The following is a 12762-nucleotide window of genomic DNA, read 5'->3' as shown; positions in this document are numbered from 1 at the left end:
TAGTATCATATTTACTCCATCGAAACTCAAACTGAGCAAAAATATGAATTTGCTGCAGATGCTGATATTTATGTAATGAAATTCTGCTGCTTGTGATGTAAATCAGTGAGATCTTTATAACAGCATAACAGATACTGACATAAAATGCTATAAATATCAGTCGTGGCTCTATATCTCCAGCAATCTGTCTCAGTAAGATGAGAGTGAAATGCTCCAAACATATAATGCAGTGATTGAGAGCTGAAGAAATAAAGGCTCCTCAGAAGATGTGAGATGTTCTGGAGGCTTGTGAAGATCATTCCTCCGCTGAGGAACAGTGAAAGTAAAGCTTCTGGAAACAAACGCTCCTCAAAAGATCCTGAGGATCAGATTTAAGACTCTAAAACATGATTGATGGAGAATCAAGTAAAGCTGAGCTGCTTCAGTCCAGTAAGTGTTCATCTGGAGATATTACTGCAGTTATTCTGACGCTTACTTGATCAAAATCAGTCTAGATTTGACACGAGAAGCTCCAGCTGAAGCTGGACGCTTGTACAATTACACTGAAAGAGCTTTGACTGGATAAAACACTCTATCAATCAGAGACAGAAGACATATACATATATATTGTGTGTCTCGTCCTGCAGCAGAGTCGTATCGAGGACAGGCTGGAGCGTCTGGACGATGCGATCCACGTGTTGCGCAGTCATGCGGTCGGTCCGTCCACAGCGATGCCCGGCGCTCACGCAGACATGCATGAACTGGTCACTCCGTCTCACTCTCACAACGGAGCCATGGGCGGCCTGAGCGCCGGATACAGCGGCGGACTGCTGCCCTCCAACAGACACTCGCTCATGGTAAGAACCGCTGACCTCTGATCTCTGACCTCTCGCTGTCAGGAGCCACTTTCTGTGGAAAGATGCTGTGAGACATCTCTCTGTGTCTCTTCTTATGCGGTCATCAGCCTGTTTGGATCCACCTACCAGAGATATTATAGTTAACTAAATTAAAACTAAAACCATAGAAGAGCTACTTTAAATAAAATAAATGTTAACTGAAATAAATAAATAAATATATATGCATATATGTATATGTATATATAAAGAAAATGTATTTTATTTCAGCTAGTTGCCAAGGCATCATGTTATTTGGTTTAATAAATAATAAAAATAAATAAATAAAAATGACTAAAAACTCTGTAGACATTTTTAAAAATGACAAAAACACACAACAAAATTATTAAAACTTTAACTAAAATTAAAGTGAAAATAAATAAATAAAATCTAATTAAAATATTAACAAAAACTATAATAGAATATCAGTGAGACTAAAATAACTCTGTAACGAACACCTTTTATAAAATGTTATGCAAACCTTAATTAATCACAATCATTTGCTAATTTTATGCTTGTTTAATAGTAAAAACATTGAAATTATGTTATGGTAAAAAAAAACATTAAAATAAATTTGTTACTTGAAATAAATAGTTAACTGGAATAAAATAAAATATTAAAAAAAAAATTTTTTGCTAATGCAGCATTTCTTGTTTTCAGTTTAAATAAAGAATAATGAAAAATAATTTATAAAAACTATAGAGACATGTTTAAAAAAAATGATAAAAATGACAAAAAACAACTAAATTATTAAAGCTTTAATTAAAATGAAAGTGAAAATAGGAAATAAATTACTATACATTTATATTTCAGCTAGTTGCTAAGGCAACATTTCTCATTTTCAGTTAAATAAAGATTTATAAAAAAAATTAATTTAATAAAAATTATATAGACATATTTAAAAAAAAATAAAATAAAAGGCAAAAACACACAACAAATTTACTAAAACTTTAATTAAAATTAAAGTGAAAACAGAAAATATAAAAATAAATATAATATACATATATATATATATATATATTTCAGCTAGTTGCTAAGGCAACATTTCTCTTTTTCAGTTAAATAAAAATTATATGCAAACCTTAATTAATCACAATCATTTGCTAATTTTATGCTTGTTTAATAGTAAAAACATTGAAATTATGTTATGGTAAAAAAAAACATTAAAATAAATTTGTTACTTGAAATAAAAAGTTAACTGGAATAAAATAAAATATTAAAAAAAAAATTTTTTGCTAATGCAGCATTTCTTGTTTTCAGTTTAAATAAAGAATAATGAAAAATAATTTATAAAAACTATAGAGACATGTTTAAAAAAAATGATAAAAATGACAAAAAACAACTAAATTATTAAAGCTTTAATTAAAATGAAAGTGAAAATAGGAAATAAATTACTATACATTTATATTTCAGCTAGTTGCTAAGGCAACATTTCTCATTTTCAGTTAAATAAAGATTTATAAAAAAAATAAATTTAATAAAAATTATATAGACATATTTAAAAAAAATAAAATAAAAGGCAAAAACACACAACAAATTTACTAAAGCTTTAATTAAAATTAAAGTGAAAACAGAAAATATAAAAATAAATATAATATACATATATATATATATATATATTTCAGCTAGTTGCTAAGGCAACATTTCTCTTTTTCAGTTAAATAAAAATTATAAAAAACTGTATAGACTAAAATAAAAAAAATTATATAAAAATGAAAAAAACAACAAAATTACTACAACTTTAAAATGATAGTAAAAACAGAAAATCTAAATTAAAATACTAACAAAAACTATAATATTTTATCGATGATACTAAAATAACACTGCCACCTACTGGTCAAAAGTTTAAGACTATTGCACTTGTGATAAAAATCGTCACGCTTAATGCAGTGCGCATGACGTCACTGGTGCGGTCCTGTAATGTCTAAGTGTTAGTAAGTCAGGCTGGAGCAAAGAATTGTGGGTAGCGATGTTGGCTCTCCTCTGACTGTGAGTTATAAGCAGCACTGAACTAAATACAGGAAATAACAGAGAGAGGGGGAGGACAAGACTTCAAAAGAAAGCTGCTGGTAATATGTTCCATATTTAAGGCTTTTTTAAGACTTGAACCAATCCATAAAGCTTCAAACAGCTGGAGAGAATAAAGAACAGAAAGAGAATACATGAAGAAAAGAAGATATAATGCTCGTCCTACACACACACACACACACACATTATTGCATGCACATTTATACATAAACCGTTTCTGATGTCTCATATCTTTTTATTTAGTCATCAGAACATGAATTTCACATGAACTACTGAAAATGAATGTTTCGCACATGCACACGCATGTTTCCTTAAGAAAATGCAAAAGTTAAAGTACTAAATGTTTTTTAACTGTAGTTATAAGCTGGCTCTCAAAAGAGTAAGTATTCAGATTGGTTTGTTTCTGATGAAGAAGTGCTCTTTGTAAGGTCGTGTTGGTCCGTGTGTGCATATTTCCAGTGTTAACGAGCTGGTTTTAATGACATCAATGAATAAAGGCAGGCGTGGGTTTTCTCAGGCGTTTGATTGGACGAGGTCCTGAATCTCTGCTCAATGTCTCACCGATGCTGCTGTTTGTTTATTCACTTTCACTCGTGTGTGTGTGTGTGTGTGTGTGTGTGTGTGTGTGTGTGTGTGTGTGTGAGAGAGAGAGAGAGTGTGTGTGTGTGTGTGTGTGTGAGTGAGAGAGTGAGAGAGAGTGTGTGTGTGTGTGTGTGAGAGAGAGAGAGTGTGTGTGTGTGTGTGTGTGTGTGTGTGTGAGAGAGAGAGAGAGAGAGAGTGTGTGTGTGTGTGTTGGTTTTAGTAATTTTGTTGCATGTTTTTGTCATTTTTATTAGTTTTAGTTTCTTTGATTTGTTTATATCATTTTTAGTTAACATTTTAGTAATTTTGTTGTGTTTTTGTCCTTTTTTAAAAAATAATTTTCATTCGGTTTTCATTTAAATGTATTTCAATTTCTTCATTTAGTTTTTTTTCAATATGTCTAAATCATTTTTATTAAGTTTTCATTTTAGTTTTAAAGTTTTAATAATTTTGTTGTGGGTTTGTCATTTTTATTACTTTTAGATTTTTTTTTTAATATTTACATATAGTTTTTTTGTTAAGATTTAGTTCATTTAATTGTATTTACTAGATTATTAACAGATTAGTCTTAAACTTTTGACCAGTAGGTGGCAGCGTTATTTTCGTATCATTGATATATTATTATAGATTTTGTTAATATAATTTGAATTTGAATTAGATTTTATTTTTATATTTTATGTTTTCACTTTAATTTTAGTTAAAGATTCTTTTGTCAATTTAATAATTTTTTTAATATGTCTATACTTAAGTATAGTTTTATTAATTCTAATTCATTATTTTTTAGTTAAACTAAATGAGAAATGTTGCCTTGGCAACTAGTTGAAATAAACGTTTTTATATTTTACTATATTTCATTTTATTTTATGTAATAAGATAATAGCCCTGTTCTGTCATCATTTACTCACCCTCATGTCATTCCAAACCCCTATGATTTTTTCCTTCTGTGTAAAACAGAAGAAGATATTTAGCTGAATGTCCGTGCTGCTCTTGTGAGTGGAAGTGAATGTGTAGTTGATGAGGTGAGTGTGTGAACTGTGTCTTTAAGAGCAGTGGAGGAACAGCTGGATGAGATCTGCTGCTGTGTCCGAGAGCTGAGCTCATGCTGAAAACAGGTGCTCACAGCCGCAAACACACACAAAATAGCTGTTCACCGTTACATGATCCGTGCACTGCATTATGGGAATTTCAGCATGCACAGATTTACCAAAGTGTGCAGGAAACATACAGAACGAAGCATGTACACCTTTCATTTTCTAGTACCACAAATGAGAAGTTGAATTCCGTCAAGTTTAATTCTTAATCCTTCATATTTATCTATCTATAACTCATCGTTCTCTGTTATTATAAAGTGTGAATATTATTCCCAATGTCATTGCACATTAAAAACAATCAGAAAGCATTCATTTAGCTTGTTTCTAACCAAATCCAACGCTACAAAAAATTACTCCGCAAAAAAAGGATTCTCTTACGGAGCATTTTTCTTGTTTTCCAGTGCAAATATCTCAACTTTCTTACATTAAGATACGTCTACTTGAGATGTAAAATTACATTGACTTTCACAAAAATCAAAAAAAAAAAATCAAAGGAAAGACGAGATTATTTTTCTGACCCCTTTGGCGGATATTTGTTCTTGTTTTAAGCTTGAACTGACTTAATTTTGATATACGTTTCATAAAACAAGACTTAATATCTTAAGCAATTTTGCTTCTTAAGTTAATGCATCTTGATTTAAGAATTTGTAGAAAACGAGTTTAAACTTAAGTAGTTTTTAATTTATTTTTTATATTTATCTCAAATTCCTTAAAACAAAATAAGTTTACTTGAGAAGCAACACTGCATAAGATATAAACATTTTCAATAACATTTTTCAGTTTTTCGACTTCGAAATTTCATGTTTAATTCAGTGTCACTTGCCATTTCTTTGTAAATATTTGTGAAATTTACTCTCAATTTCTCAGAGAAAGCACCATTTTTTCAGTGTGAAGCCAAAAGATGCAAACATGATAGCAAGTGTGCAAACTCATATCCAATATTTCTGTGAATAAATCATCATTCCCCTCAGTAACACTGAGTATGAAGGCACATCTGAACCCTGAACTGGTGTGTTTTCTGAGCGCTAGACTCTCTGTAAGCACACGAGGCGTTTAGAGACCGTGGATCTGATGGCTTTGAGCACGATCGACCCTCGACAGAAGATTTACTGCAGCTTCATCCTGAATTTTTATTAGTTTTAGTTTCTTTGATTTGTTTATATCATTTTTAGTTAACATTTTAGTAATTTTGTTGTGTTTTTGTCCTTTTTTAAAAAATAATTTTCATTCGGTTTTCATTTAAATGTATTTCAATTTCTTCATTTAGTTTTTTTTCAATATGTCTAAATCATTTTTATTAAGTTTTCATTTTAGTTTTAAAGTTTTAATAATTTTGTTGTGGGTTTGTCATTTTTATTACTTTTAGATTTTTTTTTTAATATTTACATATAGTTTTTTTGTTAAGATTTAGTTCATTTAATTGTATTTACTAGATTATTAACAGATTAGTCTTAAACTTTTGACCAGTAGGTGGCAGCGTTATTTTCGTATCATTGATATATTATTATAGATTTTGTTAATATAATTTGAATTTGAATTAGATTTTATTTTTATATTTTATGTTTTCACTTTAATTTTAGTTAAAGATTCTTTTGTCAATTTAATAATTTTTTTAATATGTCTATACTTAAGTATAGTTTTATTAATTCTAATTCATTATTTTTTAGTTAAACTAAATGAGAAATGTTGCCTTGGCAACTAGTTGAAATAAACGTTTTTATATTTTACTATATTTCAGTTTATTTTATGTAATAAGATAATAGCCCTGTTCTGTCATCATTTACTCACCCTCATGTCATTCCAAACCCCTATGATTTTTTCCTTCTGTGTAAAACAGAAGAAGATATTTAGCTGAATGTCCGTGCTGCTCTTGTGAGTGGAAGTGAATGTGTAGTTGATGAGGTGAGTGTGTGAACTGTGTCTTTAAGAGCAGTGGAGGAACAGCTGGATGAGATCTGCTGCTGTGTCCGAGAGCTGAGCTCATGCTGAAAACAGGTGCTCACAGCCGCAAACACACACAAAATAGCTGTTCACCGTTACATGATCCGTGCACTGCATTATGGGAATTTCAGCATGCACAGATTTACCAAAGTGTGCAGGAAACATACAGAACGAAGCATGTACACCTTTCATTTTCTAGTACCACAAATGAGAAGTTGAATTCCGTCAAGTTTAATTCTTAATCCTTCATATTTATCTATCTATAACTCATCGTTCTCTGTTATTATAAAGTGTGAATATTATTCCCAATGTCATTGCACATTAAAAACAATCAGAAAGCATTCATTTAGCTTGTTTCTAACCAAATCCAACGCTACAAAAAATTACTCCGCAAAAAAAGGATTCTCTTACGGAGCATTTTTCTTGTTTTCCAGTGCAAATATCTCAACTTTCTTACATTAAGATACGTCTACTTGAGATGTAAAATTACATTGACTTTCACAAAAATCAAAAAAAAAAAATCAAAGGAAAGACGAGATTATTTTTCTGACCCCTTTGGCGGATATTTGTTCTTGTTTTAAGCTTGAACTGACTTAATTTTGATATACGTTTCATAAAACAAGACTTAATATCTTAAGCAATTTTGCTTCTTAAGTTAATGCATCTTGATTTAAGAATTTGTAGAAAACGAGTTTAAACTTAAGTAGTTTTTAATTTATTTTTTATTTTTATATTTATCTCAAATTCCTTAAAACAAAATAAGTTTACTTGAGAAGCAACACTGCATAAGATATAAACATTTTCAATAACATTTTTCAGTTTTTCGACTTCGAAATTTCATGTTTAATTCAGTGTCACTTGCCATTTCTTTGTAAATATTTGTGAAATTTACTCTCAATTTCTCAGAGAAAGCACCATTTTTTCAGTGTGAAGCCAAAAGATGCAAACATGATAGCAAGTGTGCAAACTCATATCCAATATTTCTGTGAATAAATCATCATTCCCCTCAGTAACACTGAGTATGAAGGCACATCTGAACCCTGAACTGGTGTGTTTTCTGAGCGCTAGACTCTCTGTAAGCACACGAGGCGTTTAGAGACCGTGGATCTGATGGCTTTGAGCACGATCGACCCTCGACAGAAGATTTACTGCAGCTTCATCCTGAAAGGAGGCGCTCTGAGACACCATTACTGTGTGTTTAAAGCTCAATCTCTGCATCTCCTGCTGAAGATTACTGAACATAAGAACTAGGATGAAACCGCAGTCAGAGCATCTTTAACCTGTGCTTCTTACAGACTTCTGCTTCTCCGGACAGTCAGTATGCAATGATAAAAGTCTGATAGACATCTTCAAAACGAGTGTATTGTGTCCCACTGCACTGGCAGATTTAAGTATAAACAAATTAAAAACAATTGAAATAATTTGCAGGTGCAATAAAACGAAATGCACTTATATTAAAAAAAGATGCAGCGTATGAAAACAAGTCTTAATATCTCATGCAGAGCTGCTTCTCTGATATTTTATCTAGAAAAAAGACAAAAGTACTCATTGAGAATGTGATTTATTTTGCATTGAAACTAAATATTTCTAGTAATATTTATAATAAATGGACACCGTTTACTGAATTACACATGCATGTAAACTAATGAGTATTTTTGTCCTTTTCCAGTTAAAAATATCAAAAAATCATTGAAACGAGACACATTTACTTGAGAAGCAGCTCTGCACAAGATATTAAGAGTAAGACTTGTTTTCATGCTCTGTTTTCATATTTTGTTAACTTCTAAAACACAAATCTGAGACAAAATACACTCGTGTTAGAGATCACTTCTGTAAACAAGTTAAAAATATCTATAAATCATTGAAACGAGAGTTTTTATTTGAGAAGCAGCTCTGCAGAAGATATTAAGACTTCTTTTCATGCTTTGTTGTCATTCATTAATTTTCATTCTGCATCTTTTTAATATAATGCATTTTGTTTTATTGCACTTGTTTTTAATTTGTTTACACTTAAATCCGCCAGTGCAATGACACCAAATACACTCGTTTTGAAGATATCTGCTACAAACTAATGAGTATTTTTGTCATTTTCCAGTTATAAATATCTAAAATAACAAAAAAATCATTGAACGGAGACACATTTACTTGAGAAGCAGCTCTGCACAAGATATTAAGAGTAAGACTTGTTTTCATGCTCTGTTTTCATATTTTGTTAACTTCTAAAACACAAATCTGAGACAAAATACACTTGTGTTAGAGATCACTTCTGTAAACAAGTTAAAAATATCTATAAATCTTTGAAACGAGAGTTTTTATTTGAGAAGCAGCTCTGCAGAAGATATTAAGACTTCTTTTCATGCTTTGTTGTCATTCATTAATTTTCATTCTGCATCTTTTTAATATAATGCATTTTGTTTTATTGCACTTGTTTTTAATTTGTTTACACTTAAATCCGCCAGTGCAATGACACCAAATACACTCGTTTTGAAGATATCTGCTACAAACTAATGAGTATTTTTGTCATTTTCCAGTTATAAATATCTAAAAATCATTGAAACGAGACACATTTACTTGAGAAGCAGCTCTGCACAAGATATTAAGAGTAAGACTTGTTTTGATGCTTTTTCATATTTTGTTAACTTCTAAAACACAAATCTGAGACAAAATACACTTCTTAATACACTAAATACACTATTAAGACTTCTTTCTTGGTTTTCATTCATTAATTTTCATCCTGTGCCTTTTTAATATAATGCATTTTGTTTGCACTGGCAAATTATTTCACTAGTTTTTAACTCGATTATACGTAAAACAGAAAAATCTGCCAGTGCATGGAGACCAAATACACTTCTGTGAAAGATCACTGCTATAAACTAATGACTATTTTTGTCATTTTCCAGTTAAATCTTTATATCTATCATTGAAACGAGGCAAATTTACTTGAGAAGCAGCTCTGCATAAGATATTAAGAATAAGGCTTGTTGTCAGTCACTGCATCTTTTTAAAATAAGTTCATTTTGTTTTATTGCACTTGCAAATTATTTTACTTATAACATGAAAAATACACATAATGCACTTGTATTAACTGCTATATGTGTTATGCAGTGTTGCTTCTGAAGTTCTGCAGATTACTTGAAAAGTGTGTGTTGCCCTCTAAAGCGGCGACTGGAGACACAGGTGAGGTTTATAACTGAGTGAAGCCCGACGTGGTTTTTCTCAGTCTGAGGAAAGGCTGTTTTGGGCCACTGAGACGTACAAACATCCAGCCATGACTACAACACAGGAAACAGCACGTAATTACGCCTGTGTGTGTGTGTGTGTGTGTGTGTGTGTGTCTGGGACTCACAAAGACGCACTATTCGCTGCTCAGACACCCCTCTCCTATCGCCGTGGAAACGCAGCCTTACAGAGAGCGCTTTGTCATCACACTTTTACACACACACACACACACACACACACACACACACACACACTCACTCAGTGTTCATCAGCTCTCCGGCACCCCCTACTGCAGCAGATCCACATTAAAGCTTCATCCAGCAGCTCTTCGGGCTCTCATCCATCAGAACCGCACAGAAAGTGTTTGACACATGCTCACACGAAGGTAGTGAGACCAGTGTAGAGTGCAAAAGCATCTTTTAGTTTAACAATTCATTCATTTAGCTTGTTTCTAACCAAATCCAACGCTACAAAAAATTACTCCGCAAAAAAAGGATTCTCTTACGGAGCATTTTTCTTGTTTTCCAGTGCAAATATCTCAACTTTCTTACATTAAGATACGTCTACTTGAGATGTAAAATTACATTGACTTTCACAAAAATCAAAAAAAAAAAATCAAAGGAAAGACGAGATTATTTTTCTGACCCCTTTGGCGGATATTTGTTCTTGTTTTAAGCTTGAACTGACTTAATTTTGATATACGTTTCATAAAACAAGACTTAATATCTTAAGCAATTTTGCTTCTTAAGTTAATGCATCTTGATTTAAGAATTTGTAGAAAACGAGTTTAAACTTAAGTAGTTTTTAATTTATTTTTTATATTTATCTCAAATTCCTTAAAACAAAATAAGTTTACTTGAGAAGCAACACTGCATAAGATATAAACATTTTCAATAACATTTTTCAGTTTTTCGACTTCGAAATTTCATGTTTAATTCAGTGTCACTTGCCATTTCTTTGTAAATATTTGTGAAATTTACTCTCAATTTCTCAGAGAAAGCACCATTTTTTCAGTGTGAAGCCAAAAGATGCAAACATGATAGCAAGTGTGCAAACTCATATCCAATATTTCTGTGAATAAATCATCATTCCCCTCAGTAACACTGAGTATGAAGGCACATCTGAACCCTGAACTGGTGTGTTTTCTGAGCGCTAGACTCTCTGTAAGCACACGAGGCGTTTAGAGACCGTGGATCTGATGGCTTTGAGCACGATCGACCCTCGACAGAAGATTTACTGCAGCTTCATCCTGAAAGGAGGCGCTCTGAGACACCATTACTGTGTGTTTAAAGCTCAATCTCTGCATCTCCTGCTGAAGATTACTGAACATAAGAACTAGGATGAAACCGCAGTCAGAGCATCTTTAACCTGTGCTTCTTACAGACTTCTGCTTCTCCGGACAGTCAGTATGCAATGATAAAAGTCTGATAGACATCTTCAAAACGAGTGTATTGTGTCCCACTGCACTGGCAGATTTAAGTATAAACAAATTAAAAACAATTGAAATAATTTGCAGGTGCAATAAAACGAAATGCACTTATATTAAAAAAAGATGCAGCGTATGAAAACAAGTCTTAATATCTCATGCAGAGCTGCTTCTCTGATATTTTATCTAGAAAAAAGACAAAAGTACTCATTGAGAATGTGATTTATTTTGCATTGAAACTAAATATTTCTAGTAATATTTATAATAAATGGACACCGTTTACTGAATTACACATGCATGTAAACTAATGAGTATTTTTGTCCTTTTCCAGTTAAAAATATCAAAAAATCATTGAAACGAGACACATTTACTTGAGAAGCAGCTCTGCACAAGATATTAAGAGTAAGACTTGTTTTCATGCTCTGTTTTCATATTTTGTTAACTTCTAAAACACAAATCTGAGACAAAATACACTCGTGTTAGAGATCACTTCTGTAAACAAGTTAAAAATATCTATAAATCATTGAAACGAGAGTTTTTATTTGAGAAGCAGCTCTGCAGAAGATATTAAGACTTCTTTTCATGCTTTGTTGTCATTCATTAATTTTCATTCTGCATCTTTTTAATATAATGCATTTTGTTTTATTGCACTTGTTTTTAATTTGTTTACACTTAAATCCGCCAGTGCAATGACACCAAATACACTCGTTTTGAAGATATCTGCTACAAACTAATGAGTATTTTTGTCATTTTCCAGTTATAAATATCTAAAAATCATTGAAACGAGACACATTTACTTGAGAAGCAGCTCTGCACAAGATATTAAGAGTAAGACTTGTTTTGATGCTTTTTCATATTTTGTTAACTTCTAAAACACAAATCTGAGACAAAATACACTTCTTAATACACTAAATACACTATTAAGACTTCTTTCTTGGTTTTCATTCATTAATTTTCATCCTGTGCCTTTTTAATATAATGCATTTTGTTTGCACTGGCAAATTATTTCACTAGTTTTTAACTCGATTATACGTAAAACAGAAAAATCTGCCAGTGCATGGAGCACTTCTGTACTTCTGTGAAAGATCACTGCTATAAACTAATGACTATTTTTGTCATTTTCCAGTTAAATCTTTATATCTAACGAGGCAACGAGGCAAATTTACTTGAGAAGCAGCTCTGCATAAGATATTAAGAATAAGGCTTGTTGTCAGTCACTGCATCTTTTTAAAATAAGTTCATTTTGTTTTATTGCACTTGCAAATTATTTTACTTATAACATGAAAAATACACATAATGCACTTGTATTAACTGCTATATGTGTTATGCAGTGTTGCTTCTGAAGTTCTGCAGATTACTTGAAAAGTGTGTGTTGCCCTCTAAAGCGGCGACTGGAGACACAGGTGAGGTTTATAACTGAGTGAAGCCCGACGTGGTTTTTCTCAGTCTGAGGAAAGGCTGTTTTGGGCCACTGAGACGTACAAACATCCAGCCATGACTACAACACAGGAAACAGCACGTAATTACGCCTGTGTGTGTGTGTGTGTGTGTGTGTGTGTGTCTGGGACTCACAAAGACGCACTATTCGCTGCTCAGACGCCCC

At 31.9% G+C, this 12762-nt stretch overlaps 1 protein-coding gene across 5 annotated transcripts in view; it reads left to right on the top strand.

Annotated features, from left to right (window-relative positions):
- LOC107563272 (transcription factor 4) overlaps positions 1–12762 on the top strand; it is a 182514-nt gene that overhangs the window by 149109 nt on the left and 20643 nt on the right. For all 5 annotated transcript variants that reach the window (XM_016248088.1, XM_016248090.1, XM_016248089.1 and 2 more), the window contains one exon: positions 627–836. In XM_016248088.1, coding sequence (XP_016103574.1) covers positions 627–836 — 210 coding nt within the window. The remainder of the gene's footprint in view (positions 1–626; positions 837–12762) is intronic.

The sequence above is a fragment of the Sinocyclocheilus grahami genome, unplaced genomic scaffold (assembly GCF_001515645.1).
Source record: "Sinocyclocheilus grahami isolate Dianchi unplaced genomic scaffold, SAMN03320097.WGS_v1.1 scaffold864.1, whole genome shotgun sequence".
Classification (NCBI taxonomy): Eukaryota; Metazoa; Chordata; class Actinopteri; order Cypriniformes; family Cyprinidae; genus Sinocyclocheilus; species Sinocyclocheilus grahami.
Note: the sequence above shows the minus strand (reverse complement) of the source record. Positions and strands in the feature narration are given on the sequence as shown.